Here is a 19505-nt window from a genome sequence, read left to right on the forward strand (position 1 = left end):
AAGGAGAAAGAGGGAGCACTCAGTGCAAGCCCAAGCCTTGGCCTAGCCCCCAGTGCGCCCCATCCTCCTCATCGGTGACGAGCTTCTCCCAGACCTCGACCTCCCTTACAGCCCTCCATCCCACGACGAACTGGACCAACGCGACCACCGCGCGCTCCAGCCCCCGGGGCGGTGGGCGGTTGCCATGCTCCAGCTCCACGGTCCTGTTGATCGACTCGACCGCCCTTGCCGTCCACCGCGCCTCGAGCTCGCCGGCGCGCCACATCTCCGCCATGTGCTCGGCGCACCACCGGACGACGTCGTGGATGGCTTCGGTGAAGAGGCCGTTCCACTCGCGCCGCAGCGTCTCCGTGCTCCCGTCCGAGCCGTTGCCCTCGAACCCCTGCCGCGGGGGCAGCACGAGCATGTCGATTGCCTGGAAGGCCTCTAGCGCGGACATGAAGTTGACGGCGATGGCGTCGGGCTGGACGGACAGCCACACACCCTGCAGGGGTGGCCGGTCTACCAGCGGCGCGACGTCGCGGGGGCAGACGAGCTCGAAGGCCGGGATGAGGAGGTAAGGGCGGGGGTCGTGGACGGTGGTGGCCCGCCTGGGGTGGGGCAGGAGGTTTGAGCCGCGCGGGATGGCGCCGGGACTGGCGGGCGACTGGGTGTGGGCGTATGTGTGCAGCGTGCGGTGCCAATCCAGGTCCCACGCATGGTGCGAGGCGAGCTGTTCGTACATGGAGCGCGCCTGCGGATGCGCGGAGGTCAGTTGGTTGAGGCGCAGGTATTGGGCGTGGTTGGCGGCTTGGAGTCGCGAGATGCACTCTCCTTGGCTTCCGTTGGATGAGACGGAGTCGAGGTCATCCAAATGGTCCTCGACCTCAAACCCGATATACGGCTCCAGCTCCGGCTCTATTGCGAAGAGGCGTGCACGCCAGAAAGGGAACTGGTTGTCCCAGACACACTGAATGCAACTACTTCCCTCCCAGTGCGAACAAGTGACTCGGCAGACAAGCCGTTCCGTGTTGCCTTCGGGGGAGAACTCACCGGGGAAAAAGACACAAGCGGTCCTACCGGCAGGTGCCTCGGGGTCGCATGTAGATGCGAGAATTTCTTCGGCAGGAATCTCAATACCATGGGCAAGAAACTCATCTTTGGTTGAGTGTTTGGGTTCAGACATACCTGCAATGCCCTGCTATCGTGAACCGTTCCTGTATTAGGACTGACGAGTGTCTTCGTGAGCGATCTTTCGCAAGCAAGGAAGACAAGACTCGAGCGTTGAGGTACGGAAGAAATACAAGCAGGTTTTTATACTGAGCAAATAAATACAATGGTATTGTGTATCAACGAAGCAGAGGAACAATGGTTTGTGCCCGAGCGTGCTTGTCAGTGTTAGCCATGGGTTGTTCGGTGCTCTTTGTTTTTTGTTTCTATGGACCTTTAAGGCCCCTGAATCCTATTGTGTATGCCGTAGGCTTAACTTCGATACTTCTCAACATTCTTCAACAATTGTGGGGACTTCTGTGGGAGCAATTGGCTAACCGAAGCAGCTGTTGCATTGAACAAAAGCCCTGGTACTGCATGATTCTTGCTTTTGATCATTCATTACCCGGAACTGAGAGAAGCAAGCGCCCATTGAGACTGTTAGACTCGAAGCCATCCTGATTTTCAACAAGTGATCGGCTTCCATTTCTATCCTCTCGGCATGTCCTCTTTCCGGTATCGGTATTCTTTACCTCGGATTGACGCATATGAACGCGAGAAGTGTGATGCAAACCGGCTACACGCGCTGTTGTGCTAGCTATACAAGATGTCTGTAATAGAGAAACTCAATTAGTCTGAACTAAGACCCTCATTAATGGAGTGGGATCGGGTCGTTATTCTCACCGAACAGTCTGGATATACTGTCTTGAGTGTCGTAAAGGTAGCAGTAGCAATTCGCAGGACAGGGTAATAAGAGCCTGGCGTGGATTGATGATATGATCATGCTGAATAAGGAGACTATCCAGCACAAACCGGCTCAGCGGTAAGCATTTCCGTTTGCGGGCCGGTAATCATGGTAATGAGCCCGGGGCGGCGCTCGATACTCATGGCCGCTGTCGGGCTGCACTCGGGTTCCCGTTGTGCCGGGATGGTACGTGTGCGCGACCCTCATGCGAGTTGGACTGAGAGCAACATCATGGTCCCGTCGCGCATAAGGATTGGCAATCAGACGTTCTGGCACAACTGGAACACGAGACCTTTGTGATGGACCTGGAGAATCGACTGTTGCTACCATACGACCGGGACCAGAAGGTCCCTCATCAATCCTTCTGCGAACAGAATACGGAGATCGATTATCATGTCCGTTGAGTTGGCCCGGCATCCAGTCACCGGACCAACGCTTCGAGGGAACTGATTGCTCAAAAATCTGTTGGTCAGCATTGTGACGTAAGGGTACTGGAGCATTCGATAGAAGATCGCCAGTGAAACTCGGTTGCTGTGACCTTCCCGTTCCGTTACCAGGGGTACCGCCTAGCAACACAGTCTCGAGCTCGCGACGGCTTTCTGCTTGCCCTGCATGGTTGGGAGAATAGGAAGGGGACGGTTCATTTTTCCCTACCGTTCTGACTTTGTGGCTGGCATCGTGCTCCATATGGCGACGGCTGCGATACCTCTCATCAATAGAAAGGCTGTTGGGCTGCGTGCGCCCAGCCTCAGGAGGTTCCACTGTGACGGGCTGGCGGCTGCTCATGTGAAGATATCTGGGTGCGTGTCCTGGGCTGTCTGTCAAATCTATGACGTTTCCCTGCGGCATGCGCCGCGTAGTTTCATCCACGGCTTGAGTCTTTTGATACAGCGGGAGAATCGTCCGCCCGTGCATAGCGGGATCTGGCATGAGAGATCGCTCCTGATGTGAGACATAGCGAGGCGTCTCGTTGCTCATTGTCGGAGGAGCTGAGCTTGACTCATCCTTCTCTATAGAAGGAACAACATCCTCAGGGCGAGGCTCGGCACGGGGGCGCGAACCAGATTCAACCCTGTCAGCCACATGAGATCTATGGCTTTCTACTGCGGGAAGACGCCCACTGAGGTAGTGAGGGGCATGCTGTGCACGAGGGGGCTCGGCAGCGTACCTGGCAGCCTTCACCAGCTGGATTTCATCACAATGCTCTTGTCCAGCGTTGCGGGGGCGAGCGAAAGGCTGTTGTGAGTACCACTTGTGAGCAAGAAATTTCGCAAGACTGCGGAGCTTGAAATGCTGCACGGTCGATTCGAAACATCACTCACCTGGGCTGGATGGATTCGTTCACGATAAGGCAACTCGTAAGGTTCGCTGTTGCCGGAAAGGTTAGAAAACTTTAGCCGGTACCCAAGCTGCTCTGAGAGCGCTGAACGCACCGGTTGTAAGAATCGTATGCCTGTGGTATCCGAGGTACTGTAACAAGGGGAGATGCTATTGAGGGTGCTGCTTCTTGGTGATGAGTAGTAAAGTAAGAGACGGGTCTCTCATGCAGCCGATCATAGCCGACTCTCGGCGAAGATAGCGGTTCAACAAGTGACCTGGGTCTAGGCGCTGCAGTAGTATATATGCTGGCCATTGGAAGACGGCCACGAGGCATGTTCCCGACGGATGGGCGGGTAGCTGGAGGCGGTGCATATTCCTCACTCGACTCCGAGTCAGACTGCATGTCGTCGTCTTGCTCGTCACCGGCGTCGCTGTCGTCGAGGACAATGACTTCGCGAAAGTCATCTTCCATCTCGACAACGTCATCGTCCTCGTTTAGATTTTCGCCGCGCCATGTGAGGATTTTCTCGATGCATGGATTTTCCACAGACTTGCGAGCTTGGATGTAACCAACTTCTTTGAGTAGTTTGTCGTACTCGGTGTGCTTGTGCCGCACGTGAGCAAGCACCGCCATCTGCACGCGCCGCTCCAAAGAGAGGTTTGTCGCGTTACCTACCCGTTTGGCACCCTGGCAGGAAAGGTCAGTGGACGGCGAACTTACGGAGACGGAGGCTCATACCTCAGCAAAGGCATGCTCTACGATGGCTTCCAGCGAATCCTCTGGCATCTTTGGAAACAGGTCCCTCATAGCTGCTCGGACCTGGTCTTCTTCGCTGAGATTGGTGTGTTGCTTGAGTCTGCGGCCTAGGCCGCGAGTAAAGCCTGAGCCGCTTTTGGAGCGCGGCCTGGCCCCGTTGACATGTATGCCAAGCCACTCCATGGCCAGGTCGACGATCTTATTGGGGAAATAGAAGCCCAGCCTGTTCACGTGGAACGAGATCTTTTCCGGGTCCGCAGTGGCATTGTTTTTCGGAGGCGCCTTGGCGTGTTAACAAGCCGCTTGGAAGTCAAGGCGGAATCCTTACGGAAACAGAATAAGCCAGCTCGCCACGCTTACGACAGAATTCTTTGCACTGCGCCGTAAGCTTTGCGTTCCCAAAGCCGATGAATGTGTAGCCAGGTGGGGCTTGCTGGTCAAAGGTGGCCTAGACGACGACAAGATCAGATTGCGCGGGAGCACAAGGGATGGAAGATAAAAGGACGGACGGTCAAACGGAGCTTCTTCCTCCTCTGCGTCACCGACTCCAGAACGACCTTGTAGGCGTTCTTCCTTCGGCGTTTGTGCGGCTGCTGCCTGGAGGGGGGCAAAGCTGAGCGATCTGCCGGGTGCGCCGACGATGCGCGACTACGTATTCTTCCCATAATGGCGACTTTTCAACATTCGGCCTTGGGCAAGGATGCTGCTGGGTGAGTTAGTGGGCAAGACACACGATAGAGGGCTTGTTGCAGCAGCGCTCAGCGACCGACAACTGCGCGCGCTCGCAGCAAGCAGAGAGCGGCGAGGTCAGACGCGCGGAAGCGGCGGTGGCGAGCGGGAAAAGCGAGCAGGTGTAGAGGTGTGTGGAGGTGAGACGAAGTAGGTTGCGGCGGGCTCGCAGCTTGAGTAGACCATCGGGTCGCGGCTGGCCGTGCACGCACGCGGCCTAATTCCGGCATCAGGTCGACGCAGCCACACAGCCAAACACCGGCCACCAAGGTCCTCAGTCGCGCTGCATCAGCAATGCCGCCCACCGACCGCGACATCTTGCGTGCCTACCGACGCCTTTACACCTGGGGTCTCCGCGCCGTGCAGTACTCGATGCCCGCACGCTTCACCCTCCGGGACCGACTACGACGCATCTTCCGTACAAACGACCGCACGTCGTTCGACCAGCGCCGCATTGACAACACCCTTGAATTCCTCCGCGGCGCCACGCGAGAGAGGGGTCTCGAACATCGCATAGTCAAGCGCTTGATACATGTATGGTGGCACGAACATGGCTGGAGAAGCAGCGACCGATACTTGAACACCTGGAAGTCTGGCAGGTGCGCCACCTTTCCCCCCATTGCATGGTGTAGGCTGGTTGTTGACGCCCGAAACAGGACTAGAGATGAGATCAGGATTGCGAGGACCATCTACGACCCTTTCAACCATAAAATACGCATGCTGAATGAGACAATGGGTATGTGCATCCAGTAGCTCGCGGAGCTCACTTTATTGGTACAAGCGTTTGTCTTGCAATATGCAGCCTCTTGGGAGCATTGCCGGATGGCTTCCATTTGGAGCGGCTTATCAGCTACATAAAGTCGTCGAGGAAATCCTCATCGCGGTCCTGGTTGCTCGATTGCGCCACTTGGTCGTCCGCGTGCACATCGTCGTAAGCATGATCCCTCTGCCATGCCAGCTCCTTGCGCTCCTTGGCGATGCGGGCTTCCTCCTTCTTCTGCACCGGCGGAAGTGTATTAGTAAGGTGTTTGTCCGGGGTCAAGCGAGAGCGCGCCAAGCATGTCTGCAGGTTGAGGAAGCATAAACTCACTCGTTCCTGTTGCGACGCGCGGTCCTTCTTCCTAAGTTCACTCTGTCTATCTTCCCTTTCCTGCCGCAAGTCTGGGAACTTCTCAACCTTGGTTTTGTTGAGACGGTTGACGATAGGGTTCTCGCGCTCCACAACATGGATGCGCTTGACCTTCTTGTTGTCCTTGAAGCCGACCTGGCCAACTGCCATGCTGCCGTCCTTTTTCAGGTTGGACCATGGCGTGTAGATGACAGTGATGTTGTTTTTCTTGTTCCCTACGAAACTTAGTAACTGTAGCCACAACTTTTATAGAAATAAATTGTGCAAGGGGGACGAGTATACCTTCAATGGAGTTTGCCTTGGTCAGCTGTGCGCAGTCCTTCAACAGCTCCTCAGCAATGTTATCCCATGTCTCGCCCTCACGGAGGCGGACATAAATGTGCGCACTGGAAAGGTTGTCGACGTGAAACTAAGGAATCAACCATGTTGGCATTACACAGAAGAACAGAACTCGCGATCACCAGATATGACGTACCCTACAACATGTCAGTTCACATCGTATTCCCTGAACGAACAAGCAGTGACCTTCGAGCCGTGAGGCACACCGGTGGTGGATACAGTAAGAGGCGACCACTGCAGACACCACAAAAAGCAGCATAAACTCACCACACATCCTCTTCCCAACCAAATTTGATCAGCTCCTCATCTGTTCAGTAGCGATCCGATCAGCGACATCTCAAACGCTTTCCGCAAGTCACGCTGGCCATCGCGAGCGACGTACTCTCAACCTTGTCTTTGCCGACGTAGATGAACGCCGCCGGCGACACGGCATTGCTGGTGAAGTAGTAGACCATGCTGGGCAGGCGTGTGTCCTGCTCTCTGCTTCGAGGTGTTGGTCCGAAAGAAAGGGAAGGGGTCGGTGTCCGAAGACCAAGTGGAGCGGACCGCAAGGTGTGGTTATGGTCACTGCCTGAAATTCTTTAGCGCGGGGTGCTGCCGCGACCTGATTGGCCGCAATCCTCACGTGCATGGTGCACTCAATTGATATTTTTCTCTATTAATGTTGTTTCGGGGTTGTTCAGCACTGGAAAGAATCCCTCGAGGAGCACCATGCAGCCGCTTTACCGCAATTTGCCAGGGGCGCTTGCATTGTGCCGGGATCTTGAGTCTAATTGAGCCATTAATGTGCCAGTAACTCGTCGTGTACAGTCTTTAGCAGCCTCACGCGAGTAAATGCACGCCAACAAAGGAAAAAAGTGATATGACTATACAAATGCATCCCCCCACTCCTCCTCGCTCTATGATGCCAAGGAGAAGAGTAGCAGAAGCATGACGACCAAGGCTGGGCGGCCTCTTTCATCCCAGCTATCAACACACGTCTGTCTTCCTCCGTCTACGTGCTTTTGAAAATCAAGCCTCCCAGGATGGTTCCCCTAACCAATGACAACCTTGCCCTCCTCAGGGAAGCTGTACTCGGGAACCTCGAGGTTAAGGGGAGCGGGACCCCTGCGGATACGACCGGAGATGTCGTAGTGAGAACCGTGGCAAGGACAGAACCAGCCGCCAAAGTCGCCAGCCTCACCGATGGGGACGCATCCAAGGTGAGTGCAGACACCTGCAAACAACGTTAGTCGAACGTTGTCCCAAAATTTTCGGGGGTTTTAGCCGCCTCCGATCATCTGTTCACGTACCAAGCATGATCAACCACTCGGGCTTCTGCACACGATCGCTGTCGGGCTGAGGATCCCGAAGAGCCTCCCACTTGGCGCCCTCCGCCTCCGAAATCTCGTCGCTGGTACGGTGGCGGATGAAAACGGGCTTGCCTCTCCACTTGATGATGACCTGCGCGATGGTTCAACAACTGATGCCCTGACGGGAAAGCTTGCCACACTTACGTTCTTGCCCTCGGGGATGGCACCGAGGTCAATTTCAACCTTAGCCTGGGCCAAGACGTCGGCAGAGGCGGACATGTTGACGAGGAAGTCTGACGGACGTCAGATTAGCCACAGCTCCAATGCAGTGTCCCATCACTCCAATCCATGAAACGTCGTTCCCAGGCATCCATATCCCCGGTGCAGGAGTGCTACCCACCTTGCACGGTGTTCTTCGCGCCCATGGCGGACAGCGCACCCATGGAGCCGACCATGAAGTACTGGATAACCCTGTTGCCGGTCTCCCCGCTGCTCGAGCGGTACTTCTTCCAGGCGGTGGTGGGGATGCTGGTGGTCTTCTGGGCGCCCTTGAAGGGGTTCTCGAAGGAGGCGGACGAGGCAGGGCGGGCTTGCACGGCAGTTGCGGCGGCAGCGCGCACGGCAGGCAATTGCGAGCGCGCGGCGGTGCGGGCCAGCGAGCTGGCAGTCGAGGCGAGTACCGGCATGGTGGTTGAGCGGAGAGGCGGGGTTGGATGGAGGCGGGTGGTGCGGAGGATGGGGATGCGACGCTCGAGGTCGAGTTCAATGGTGTCAATGGCAAGAGGTTACGATTTCTCCCGGTGCCCGGCGCTGATCGTGCAAGCTCTCATTGGCTGGTGCGCGCACGTCCCTCTCACACCCAGCCCTGCTCCGGCTCGACGGGAGCATTAAACCACCGCTGCTTCACGCCTGCGGACACATGACTGAACTGCTATCGCACAAAGTCGCTCTCCAGACTAACTTCCCGCATCGCCTTCGGGCCTGCTCCAGAAGATCTCGGCCTACAACCCGGCCTTCAACAATGCCGCCGAAGACAGCCTCGCAGCAGGTCAGCGCTTACGACAACGAACCCGACCTTCTAGGAGCCTCCCAAAACAAGAAAAACAATGCCTTCGCAGACTCCTCAGAGCTGGGCACTCTCAATGTGGAGGAAGTTTTTGGCGACATTTTTGATGCGCCGCCCAACGCCGTGCTCATACATGCCTGCAACTGCATCGGTGACTGGGGCGCAGGCATCGCCGCTGCCTTCAAGAAGCACTACCCTTCAGCCCACAAGGCTCACCAAGACTTCTGCAAAAAAGGCCGAAACGGCAAAGCCACCACTGCAACTGCGCAGCTGATCTCACCTGTGGACGCTCAACCGTGCCGCCACTATGTCGGCTGCCTCTTCACCAGCGTATACTTCGGCAAAAAGAGGGACTCGCCAAAGGTTATTCTGGAGAACACGGGCCCGGCGATGGAAAATCTGCTTAGGCAGATTGCCGAAGAAAGCAAGGTGAAGGATATCACTGAGTTGCGTATTTGTAAGATCAACTCTGGGCTTTTCCAAGTACCGTGGGAGGATACTTTGGAGGTCCTGCGGAACATCAAGCTTGAGCAGGGAATGCCTACTACCGTTACGGTTTTTGAGAGACCCTGATGCCTTGTTTATTTTCTCTGGGATGGACTTCACGACCGAGCGCAGTTGGATACCCACAGTTCCGAAGCAGCGAGCTATCACGATATAATGAGTCTCAATATCAGGAATTTTACCTCTCATGACCACTTTCACGACCAGGGGCATTTATCAGTATCACGTTCATGCTCAAATCCTCCCGCCAATGGCATACGACGGAATAAAGTGTTCTTGTGATATCCGATTTTCGCTGAAAGCATCTGATTAGTGCATAGCATAGCATAGAACGGCAAAAATTGGGATGTATCGTTCATAAAAAACCTAGACCTCCGAAGAATGCTGGATGCAAATAGAAAAATAGCAACAGACTATGCATCCACACCGGCTGGAGTGCAACGCCTCAAAGAACTCCTATTCCAGAGCCTAATCGCTTACGCCGCCTGCCACTATCATTGGTTTCTCGTTGTCTGCCTGATCGCCGACGATGGCCCTTAGTCGTGCGTCTGAACCTTGTGGTCGCCCTTGACGGCCTCCGCATATGTCGGCGGGGGCTGGCTCGCACTCCCTTCACCACCATCACCAGGCTGGGATGCCCGCGGTGGCGGCGCGCTGCTGCCTTGCTTGGCCACCGACCTTCCCTCCTCGGCCCAGGGGTTTTCGACGCCATTGTGCTGTCCATGAAACTGCTGGCTCGGAACCGCGCCATAGTTCGGGCCGGCCGGGTGGCTGCGGTACTGTTGCTGGTTGTTGCCCCGCGATGGGGGACCTCGGCGGCCGTCGGTGCTGGCGTGCGCGACGTAGTAGTAGGTGACGTTGCCATTCTCCGAGTCGGCCACGCGCTCGTACTCGTCGCGCTCTGGGTACGCCCAGATGATGTACCAGGCGTGCAGGAGGCCGGGGAGAAGGCCGAGGCAGCAGAGGGCGATGTTGACGAGCGAGTCAGCGCTGCATATGCCGCGCTTGACCCAGACTGTTAGCACCGGTGAGCGTTAATCCCGAGGCCTCTTGAACCATGAGAGCGGAAGTAGTTGGTGTAAGAGAGGAATGTGGCGGGTGCGCTGATTGTGGATGCGGGTGCCTGTGCGCGGTTGCGACAGCGGGTATGCTCGGTGGAGAGACTGACCTGCGACGGGTGGGAAGAGGATGGCCAGAAGGGCCAGGAATATGTCAGAGCCGCACATAACGACGGCTTTATGGGGTTGTGCAGATTACCCGGTTCGGTCGGCAGTGTTGAGGTCGTCAGAGGAGCGAACTGGTGGTGCCCTGCAGGTCGGATGTCTGGGTAGGTAACTGGCGCATGACGAGGGCGGGTAATGACGCAGAAGCGCTGTGCACCGCCACACTTGTACTTTCGGCCTGCTTCCACGGCAACCCAGCTACATCGTGTCACGAGTTGCTCGTATCTACCTAGCGCGTTGTTGAGAAGTAGCCCTTAGGACTTGTTTAAAGGCGCACAGAATGGTTTTGCGAGCAAGTTATTTGGACCTAGCCTTTTTGCTGTTCGGCCGCTACGGGATAAAGGAAAAGGAGTATTTGCATCCTCTATGAGTATCGACATGCGTTCAGCTGCTCAGTCCAGATCCGGTCGGTGCTCGTCTGGATTGCTCTGAGGCGTTGTTTTGGACTGTTTTCTTCTGTTTCTGCATCTTATTACCCTGCTAGTGATGTCACTTCAACAGTCGTGTATTCATCGTGAGACCAGGGCCCCTCATGCTTTTCGCGAATTCCATCTTTGTCTATAGCAAGATCGCATAGACTCAACAATAGAGCGCCCCGCTATTCCCATTGAGTGCCTTTCAGGCGTTGCATCAGGTACTCCACCTCAACATCTTTCGTAAGCGGGATGACATAATCCTGTTGTGATTGTCAATGATTGATTTCTGTTGATGCTCTGGATAGTTGCTCGCCTTGTACATAGCCACGACAGCATCCACATTGATCTTGGGCGGCGCAGCGGTGGGGTTCTCAGGGTCGTTTCCGTAGTTGGTTGCCTTCTTGCGGAGCCTTTCCAACACCTTCTTCTCCACCGCGGCATCGGTGATAGCCTCGTCGATACCCTTCCGATCCTCTGCTTTGATAAGCTGCACAAAGCGGTCCGTCTCCTTCCTGAACTTGGACTCGGCGACGAATTTGCCGTAGTGAATACGGCGTGACAACGCCTGCAGGCAGGCAATGTCGTTCACCGCTGTCGAGCCCAAGTGCTGGCTTGACTCATTGCCGTCGACTTTTGCACAGGCAGCGGGGAGGATGTTGCTGATGTACACCTCTTTCAGTCTGCCGTTGACGTTCACGTCATTAGGATGTAGCACGGGCGGGTAGTCCAAAGGCTTGAGGATCGGCGAGAGCAGAGCTTCGGGGAAGAAGGGGTACTCATCCGGGGCTTGGTAGCGGCGGACGCGCGAGTGGACCTTCTCCTGCTCACAGAGGAGCCAATCCAAGAAGCTTAGAGGGCTGTTGGGAACCTGGATTGCGCCGGGGGTATAGATGGAGCGGTTGAGCGGGAATTGCACGCGCTCGATGAGATAGATGGTGATGGTATCCTCCAGACGGCTGCGAACGCGGGTTAGCGAGCCGCCGGAGTGTCGGGTTGGCGTGGCTGCGATTGCGGCGGGCGCTCAGATTGTGGGGAATTTTACACACATCAGAGTCGAGCGGATGTTGGCCAGGTCCAAGACCTCGTCGGCGCTGGTCAGACCTACGGCGGTGTCCATGGTTGGGAGAGACAGCGGCCGGACGCGGAGAATGTCGTCGAATGGCTGTGGACCATGACGGGCGTGCAGCGGGTACCCAGCTACCTATGTTGTTGCGCGGTGCCTTCTGTGCCGCGCCGAGCGAGTCGCGCGCGCACGAGGGCGGCAGGCGGGACCGAGGCCGGGATGGGTGCAGCTTGACGGCCTGCCAGCTTTACTGTTGCAACCACCACCAACACGCCCTCCGCATACGCCAGGCGCCTCCGTGGCCCCCACACATCTGTCCCGCGACCACGAGAGGAGCCATGTTCGCCGCCTGTTGAGTCCGCAGCACATCGCCACCCTGTGTCTTTTCAGCACGCATCCCACCGCCGCCCATGGCAAACACCTCCGCCGGGGATCGGGGCAGGTCAGGCACACGTCCCAGAGCACTCTCCGAGGACTTTGATGATGATGATGACTTCGGCTCGACCGTATGTGCCCTGCGGCTAGACTCAATTGCGCGTGCTGCCCTCTAACGTCACAGCAGTCAAGACATCTAGAAGCTTTTGGGCGAAAAGTCACCGCGACCGCAAACCACCTCATCGGCCCGTTGGGAGAAGCCGGCGTTAGCCAGCATTACCACCATGCTCTCGGCGAAATTCATCGTGAGCTACGGCGACCTGGCATACAACGGTCTGTCTTCAACCTTGCGCAGGCTACACCAAGAGAACTCGTGCGCTCAAAGCTGTCCGTCTCTGAGATCCAACAACGCGCCTTGACCTATCTCCCCGACGAACTCCTCGCAGACATACCGGAATCTAATCCGACATACTCGCTTTTCCAAGGGTTCCAGGCTACCTTGCCCGAGGAAGAAAAAGCACAAAAGAAGAGGCACGGACCGCGTCATAACTCAAGAGGACAGCGCTTGATTAGCGACCAGGACACCGATGAGGAGAATGTGCCGCCATCGCTGCAAAAGCTGAAGAATGAGAAGTCAGGGCTGGCTCATCGTCTGGAAATGATGAGTGTGCGGAAAAACATGTGCAGCACAGAAATCCGGGAAATCGACAACAAGATTTACAACCTGAATACAATGCGCAAGATAGTTCTTGACAGGCTTGCAGCTTTGGAGGGGGAGGAAGCGGAGCTTGAGCATGAGCTCAATGATGTGGAGAATAAACTTGAAGACGTGCAGGAGGAGCTTGAGGACCAGGCCGCTCTCTCGCAAAAGTCTCCAGTGACGCCAGTCGCACCGGACTCGGACCACAGCAACGAGGGATCTCCCGGCTTCATGTCGGAGTCTATCTATGAGAAGCTGCCGTCGCGATCTCCCAGGACTGGCAGGAAGCGGAAAACCCACCGACGGATATCCATGCCCGTCTTGCATGAACACTTGGAGCCTGGCTCGAAGATTAAGGAACTTGCCGGGCATACGGATATCGTGACTGCTTTGGATTTTGACATGCCTTTCGGGACCATGGTGACTGCCGCTTTGGACGACACGGTACGCGTTTGGGACCTGCACGCTGGGCGTTGTATGGGAATGCTGGATGGTCATCTGTCATCTGTCCGCTGTCTGCAAGTCGAAGATCACATCGTCGCGACTGGATCCATGGATGCAACTATCCGTCTTTGGGATCTGAGCCGCGCCGAATACGCACCCCGGGACAACCGCATCAATAAGGATGGAGAGGAGGATGACGAGGATGCACTGGGGTTCGAGAACCCTGAAGATGCCCCGCCACCGCCACCACCGACCAGCATGCAGGAGTGCCCTCTGTTCACTCTCGATGCGCACGTCGCGGAGGTCACGGCTCTGCACTTCAGGGGTGATACCCTAGTGTCAGGCTCGGCTGATAAGACTCTGCGCCAGTGGGATCTGACGAAGGGACGATGTGTGCAAACGCTGGATGTGCTGTGGGCAGCTGCTCAGGCATCATCCACCATGGCCCCGACAGATGGGTGGCGACAAACAGGTCGTGTGCCGGATGCGTCTGCGGACTTTGTTGGCGCTTTACAGTGCTTTGATGCGGCTTTGGCGTGCGGTACTGCAGACGGCATGGTTCGTCTGTGGGATCTTAGGAGCGGTCAAGTTCACAGGAGCCTTGTGGGCCACACTGGTCCAGTGACGGCGCTCCAGTTCGATGATGTGCACTTGGTGACCAGCAGTCTTGACAGGAGTATTCGGGTAAGTCGCCATGGAAAAGACAGTTATGCGAGACACGATATCTAACGGAAGCAGATTTGGGATCTCCGGACTGGTTCGATTTTTGATGCATATGCGTACGACAACCCTGTCACAAGCATGGCGTTCGACACACGGAGAATCGTGGCGGCAGCCGGTGAGGATGTGGTCAAGGTGTATGACAAGACGGACGGTAGACATTGGAACTGCGGCCCTGGTGCGGTAGAGGAGGAACCGGCGGCGCCGCTTTCGGCCATCGAAAAGATCCAGATCAAGGAAGGATACCTGATTGAAGGCCGCAAGGATGGCGTTGTTGGCGTTTGGTCCTGCTAAATCGGCCTGGCGGGATGCGAGGATCTGTACAGTACAATGGGCATTTTTCTAGGCGTCGTTGATGCTGTGGGTACATTAGCGGGGCAACATGCTTACTTGTACGAATTTGAGACGCTTTAAGATCCTCCGTTCGCATGCTGTAAATTTTTATTTTTATTTTTGCACATAAAGTCTGTGTCATGCACAGTTGTGAGTTTTGATGCAGCGAGCGAACGTACCATAGTATGTAGTGCGGGTGCGGTGGGAATGCCAAGCGGCCCTGGCGTTGAAGCATCACGTGTGGACGGGCCGAAGCTTGGGTCGGGTAGGTGCGAGCTCGTCTGCATCTTTTTTGCCAATACATTTTCCCCGTCCAGGGAACTCCCGCCACTTGCCCTCACCCAAGTGTTGCCCTTCCTTTTCCTCATATACAATACCCATTCTCTTCTCAGTTGTCACTTTCGCGCCTGCTTTTTCTCCTCGTTTTAACGTCGCCAATATGCTCGCACAAGTTGCGCGACGCCGCTCACGGCGCGACGCATGCCGCCGCCTTTCGCGCGTCGCAAACCAGCTTTACCTCGCGGGGCTCTGCCCGGCCTTGTCCAGAGGCAATTCCTCGCTCAGTCCTATTGCTCGCGACCTAGATAATCGCACCACGCCACAAAGATCACGCACAATGGCGGCCTCACACTCTCGCACCCTAGCCACCGCCGCCGCCGCCGAAGCCATGGGCCAGATCAAAGCCTCTCCCCTCTTCGACCAAATGCCTCAGGACCGCCTGTCCCACGCGCGAGGCTCGCAGACTCCCTCCGACTCCTCTCCACTGCTCCAATGGAAGGAGGCACAACCGCTGATCATCCAAACTTCAACGATTGCGCCGCCTCCACGCCTCAATTATTTCAATGGCATCGGTGGCGACCCGGCCGAGCTGCACTCGAACCTGCAAGCCTGCTTGCGCGTCGGGCGCCTCGACCGAGCTACGGCGCTGTTACGGCGGATGCGAGAGTTGTATATCCCCAGCGCGCCCGAGTTGCTCGAAGCGAACAATATGTACATGCTGCAGGTGATGGAGCGCGTGTTAGCCAAGCAGCCTGGGTACTCGATAAACACTTTGAGCGCCTGGTTCGAGAATGAGCTGAGGGACAACGATATTCCGCCGGACTCGGTGACATACACGTGCATGCTGCGCACTGCAATCCTAACCCTGGATGGACCCAAGAGGGAAAGGCTGATCAGACGGTACTTGTGGCTTGCGGAACAGTCCGGGGTGCTGGATAGTGTGCTCACGAACGAGGCATGGTCGGATGATGAGTACGGGATACTGGCAGAGATTAGACCAGACCTGATCGGGGAGGAACTGCCGGTGGACTCGGAGGAGCCGGGACGTGGCGACTTTGTTAGAGAGACTGTGCCTGGGCCTGGGCCATCTCCCATGGACAATGATACCCCGGAAATTAAGGCTGCGGAGCAAAAGGGGCTCGGCCTGATCACGGTCAGGGCGGCTCTATCGATTTTCTCGAATAAAGAAGAGGTCGAGAGGTCTCTTCCTTATCCCCACGATCTCCAGGGATACACGAAGGAAGAGAAGGATCAGGTATATGCGCGCATGCGGCAAGATCGTCTTGAAGAGGACACGGTGGATGCAGCCATTGAACGGTGGCATGAGGAGCATAAAAACATGCAGAAGCTGGGTATCACCTCGGCGTTGCAAACCAAGCCCATGGAGGCTCTCATGTGGCAGTGGTTCAGCGACATGGTACCATTGTTCAAGCAGGAGCTGGAAAACATCAATAAGGCCTACGAAGGGAAGGAGTTTGGCGATAGTAGAGACGAGCACATGGTTACCGGACCATTTCTGGAATCTTTCACTCCGGAGAAACTGGCCGCGACGTCGCTCATTGTCACAGTTTCGGCTTTCGGTGCCGCCGATCATGTCGACAGCATCAAGGCTTCGAACTTGGTCATGGCCATCGGAAAGCAGCTGGCAACAGAGCACAAACTAATGGTAGCCCAGAGCCTTCAATCTAACCATTCTGTCTACAAGAAAACATCCGCTCGCCGGCTGAGAACTCTGCTCAAGTATTCCAAGGCGATTAATCTGGACCAGACGAAGCCCTCGAACGACACCAAGGACGTAGAGGATGGTTCCAAGGACGGAGAGGGTGCTTCCAAGAACTACGAGGATTTGGGGGACTTGGAGTGGGCGCCTATGATCAAGGCCAAGGTAGGGGCTGTGTGCTTGTCTAAGGTTCTGGAGGTTACCAAGATTGCTGTTACGCGTGAAGAGAAAGAGACTCGAAGGAAGCTTACTTCTACTGAGCCAGCTTTCCATCATGTCACGACGTACATGGCTGGTCGAAGGTCTGGCATGATCCGAATGCATGATAAGGTGCTGGATAAACTCAAGAGGGAGCCTCTCCGTGGTTCTGTTGGCACAAAGTATCCTATGGTTGTGGAGCCTTTGCCCTGGACAGGGTATAGAAAAGGAGGGTTTCTTCGCTACCCGGAGCCCATCATCAAAGAGAAGAAATCGGACGACTCCCAGCGAATCTATGCCAAGGCAGCGATCGAAAAGGGCGATATGAATCAGGTCTTAGCCGGTCTTAGCGTGCTCGGGAAAACGCCGTGGAAGGTCAATAAGGATGTGCTCAAGGTGGTCGTCGAGGCCTGGAATACGGGCGAGCCGGTTGCGGGGATTGCCCCAGAGAACCCGAAGATGGATGTCCCACCAGAGCCAGGCCCAGAAGCCACAAAGAGACAGATTGCGGATTGGATTGGGGTGAAGCGAAAGATCGAGAACGAGAAGAGCGGCTACCACTCGCAACGTTGTTTCCAGAACTTCCAGCTCGAGGTCGCTCGCGCCTTCAAGGACGAAATCTTCTACTTTCCGCACAACATGGACTTCCGTGGCCGCGCCTATCCCATTCCTCCGCTGCTCAATCATCTGGGTGCCGATCTTGCACGCGGCCTGCTCACTTTCGGAAAGGGCAAGGAATTGGGTGCCGTGGGGCTCTCATGGCTCAAGATCCATCTTGCAAACGTTTTCGGATACGACAAGGCCAGCTTAACAGATCGAGAAGCATTCGCCATGGAACACATCCAGGACATATATGACTCTTGCGCGAACCCATTGACAGGGCGAAGATGGTGGCTCCGAGCCGAAGATCCTTGGCAGTGCCTCGCCACCTGCTTCGAACTGAAGCACGCCTTAGATTCCCCCGATCCCTCGAAATATGTATCCTATCTACCGGTTCACCAGGACGGAACCTGCAACGGCCTTCAGCACTACGCCGCCCTTGGGGGCGACAAGGTCGGCGCCGCACAAGTCAATTTGGAACCCGGTGACAAGCCCTCGGATATCTACTCTGCTGTGGCTGGGCTCGTCAAGAACTATGTTGCCGCTGACGCGAAAGCGGGTGACCAGTATGCAAAGATCTTAGACGGGAAGATCAGCCGTAAAGTTGTCAAGCAGACAGTCATGACAAATGTCTACGGTGTCACTTTCACGGGTGCGCGCTTACAGGTGACAAAACAACTCGAGGATATCCTCTCTGAGGAGGAAAAAACAGCGGGGGTGTTCCAAATGGGCGGATACATCGCGAGATTGATCTTCCGAGCCTTAGGCAAAATGTTCAACGGTGCGCAGGATATCCAGGAGTGGCTAGGAGCATGTGCAAACAGAATCGCCACAGCCCTCACACCCGAACAAATCGACATGATCGAAGCGCATATAGAGTCCGGCGCAAGCGAAGAAGGGACCTCTGACCCGCGTTTCCGTCAGAGAAAGAGCGTGGCGAAGAAAAAGAGCATGACTAATAAAGACATCATGTCGCACTTCCGCGCTACCGTCATCTGGACCACGCCCCTCAAAATGCCTGTTGTGCAGCCCTACCGCCGGGCAGCAACCCGCGAGATCAGCACTGTTCTTCAGTACCTTACAATCGTCCAACCCCAGACCAGTGACACCGTGGACAAGCGCAAGCAACTCCAAGCCTTCCCGCCAAACTTCATTCACTCGCTCGACGCCACACACATGCTACTCTCGGCGCTCAAATGCAACGAAATCGGTCTCTTGTTCGCCTCCGTCCACGACTCCTTCTGGACGCACGCCGCCGACATCCCGCTCATGAACCGCGTGCTGCGCGACGCCTTCGTGCGTATGCACTCGGAGGACATCGTGGGCCGGCTGCACGAGGAGTTCACCATCCGGTATCGGGACTGCATATACCTCGCATCGGTGCAGCCAAGCTCGCCGCTCGGCCGACGCATTTCGGCGCTGCGCAAGGAAAACGCGGCCGCTGCCAATAAGAAAACAAAGAACTATCAGATGCTGCTCGACGAACTACTGACTGAGCGCAAGCGCCAACGCTTGCTAAATAGCGAGGACGAAGAGGAGCGCGCCAAGGGCCGCGCCATGATCACGCCCGCATCGCTCTACGACGCCGCCCGCGAGGATGAGACGACCGCGGTGGAGATCAGCACCGATGACGAGGTGCACGTCAACCGCCTGGGCGACACGTCTAGTCACGAGGCTGGCAACCCCGCAGTGCGCCGCAGGAAGAAGGCGGTGGCGACCGAAGGCGCTTCCGAGTACGAGACGGACGCGATGGAAGAAGAGAACGACGACGGCGACGATATGCTCGAGGACGTCATGGGGGAGCAGCATCCATCCGCTCCTCCTCCCGCTGAGCAAGCCACCGCCGCCGAGGACGAAGCCACTGTCGCTGCTGCCGGAGATCAGCAGCAGCAGCAGCAGCAGGAGAAACCGAAGCGGAAGTCGCCGGCCAGGGTCGGCTCCGTCAAGTTCTGGCTGCCAGTTGAGTTCCCGGACGCGCCCAAGAAAGGTGATTTCGACGTCACCCGCTTGAAGGAAAGCACGTACTTCTTCTCATAAAGGAGGGGAGAAATTCGGAGGCGGAGACGAAGATGATGCGTGAATAAAATGGGAAGGCGTATTTTGGTAGTGTCGCTGTACAGGCTGGGCTGCCACGCCACGAATTTGGAGTTTATTTCATGTTTTTTCAACCTTCGGAAAGATTGGGTGGGTGGGTTGTTTTCATGCGCTTGGAGTTGGTAAAGCATTTCACGGAGTACCTGTCGGATCGGATAGAACAAAGGATCTAGTGTGTGGTATAGATGAGGGAATTCCACTCCAGTCGAAGAACCCGGAACTTAGTTTCATCGCGGTTTGGCCATTTCATAGAATGTAGTCGATAGTGTAT

At 56.1% G+C, this 19505-nt stretch overlaps 9 protein-coding genes across 9 annotated transcripts; 3 read left to right on the plus strand and 6 right to left on the minus strand.

Annotated features, from left to right (window-relative positions):
• Positions 1–19: 19 nt before the first annotated feature.
• Positions 20–1165, minus strand: SLS55_008799 (uncharacterized protein; the record flags this gene model as incomplete). The annotated part of the gene is made up of 2 exons (XM_066780204.1): positions 20–897; positions 1033–1165. 2 exons carry the CDS (start codon positions 1163–1165, stop codon positions 20–22), a joined length of 1011 nt encoding a protein of 336 aa, XP_066629433.1.
• A 2161-nt stretch (positions 1166–3326) lies between these two features.
• On the minus strand, positions 3327–4675 carry SLS55_008800 (uncharacterized protein; the record flags this gene model as incomplete). The annotated part of the gene is made up of 4 exons (XM_066780205.1): positions 3327–3941; positions 3993–4292; positions 4339–4458; positions 4520–4675. 4 exons carry the CDS (start codon positions 4673–4675, stop codon positions 3327–3329), a joined length of 1191 nt encoding a protein of 396 aa, XP_066629434.1.
• Positions 4676–5589: 914 nt separating this feature from the next.
• Positions 5590–6662, minus strand: SLS55_008801 (uncharacterized protein; the record flags this gene model as incomplete). The annotated part of the gene is made up of 4 exons (XM_066780206.1): positions 5590–6083; positions 6151–6254; positions 6475–6514; positions 6590–6662. The coding sequence occupies 4 exons, from the start codon at positions 6660–6662 to the stop codon at positions 5590–5592; spliced, it is 711 nt and encodes a 236-aa protein (XP_066629435.1).
• A 579-nt stretch (positions 6663–7241) lies between these two features.
• Positions 7242–8185, minus strand: RIP1 (Cytochrome b-c1 complex subunit Rieske, mitochondrial; the record flags this gene model as incomplete). The annotated part of the gene is made up of 4 exons (XM_066780207.1): positions 7242–7423; positions 7500–7650; positions 7704–7792; positions 7900–8185. 4 exons carry the CDS (start codon positions 8183–8185, stop codon positions 7242–7244), a joined length of 708 nt encoding a protein of 235 aa, XP_066629436.1.
• Positions 8186–8520: 335 nt separating this feature from the next.
• POA1 (ADP-ribose 1''-phosphate phosphatase) lies at positions 8521–9138 on the plus strand (the record flags this gene model as incomplete). Its single annotated transcript, XM_066780208.1, has 1 exon — positions 8521–9138. The coding sequence occupies one exon, from the start codon at positions 8521–8523 to the stop codon at positions 9136–9138; it is 618 nt and encodes a 205-aa protein (XP_066629437.1).
• Positions 9139–9605: 467 nt separating this feature from the next.
• Positions 9606–10413, minus strand: SLS55_008804 (uncharacterized protein; the record flags this gene model as incomplete). Its single annotated transcript, XM_066780209.1, has 2 exons — positions 9606–10059; positions 10406–10413. The coding sequence occupies 2 exons, from the start codon at positions 10411–10413 to the stop codon at positions 9606–9608; spliced, it is 462 nt and encodes a 153-aa protein (XP_066629438.1).
• A 477-nt stretch (positions 10414–10890) lies between these two features.
• ARO7 (chorismate mutase aro7) lies at positions 10891–11825 on the minus strand (the record flags this gene model as incomplete). Its single annotated transcript, XM_066780210.1, has 3 exons — positions 10891–10968; positions 11049–11664; positions 11755–11825. 3 exons carry the CDS (start codon positions 11823–11825, stop codon positions 10891–10893), a joined length of 765 nt encoding a protein of 254 aa, XP_066629439.1.
• Positions 11826–12181: 356 nt separating this feature from the next.
• MDV1 (Mitochondrial fission protein) lies at positions 12182–14304 on the plus strand (the record flags this gene model as incomplete). Its single annotated transcript, XM_066780211.1, has 3 exons — positions 12182–12277; positions 12334–13974; positions 14029–14304. 3 exons carry the CDS (start codon positions 12182–12184, stop codon positions 14302–14304), a joined length of 2013 nt encoding a protein of 670 aa, XP_066629440.1.
• A 655-nt stretch (positions 14305–14959) lies between these two features.
• On the plus strand, positions 14960–19177 carry RPO41 (DNA-directed RNA polymerase; the record flags this gene model as incomplete). Its single annotated transcript, XM_066780212.1, has 1 exon — positions 14960–19177. One exon carries the CDS (start codon positions 14960–14962, stop codon positions 19175–19177), a length of 4218 nt encoding a protein of 1405 aa, XP_066629441.1.
• Between the last annotated feature and the right edge of the window lie 328 nt (positions 19178–19505).

Source organism: Diplodia seriata (genome assembly GCF_021436955.1).
Source record: "Diplodia seriata strain FDS-637 chromosome Unknown scaffold_9, whole genome shotgun sequence".
NCBI classification, from domain to species: Eukaryota; Fungi; Ascomycota; class Dothideomycetes; order Botryosphaeriales; family Botryosphaeriaceae; genus Diplodia; species Diplodia seriata.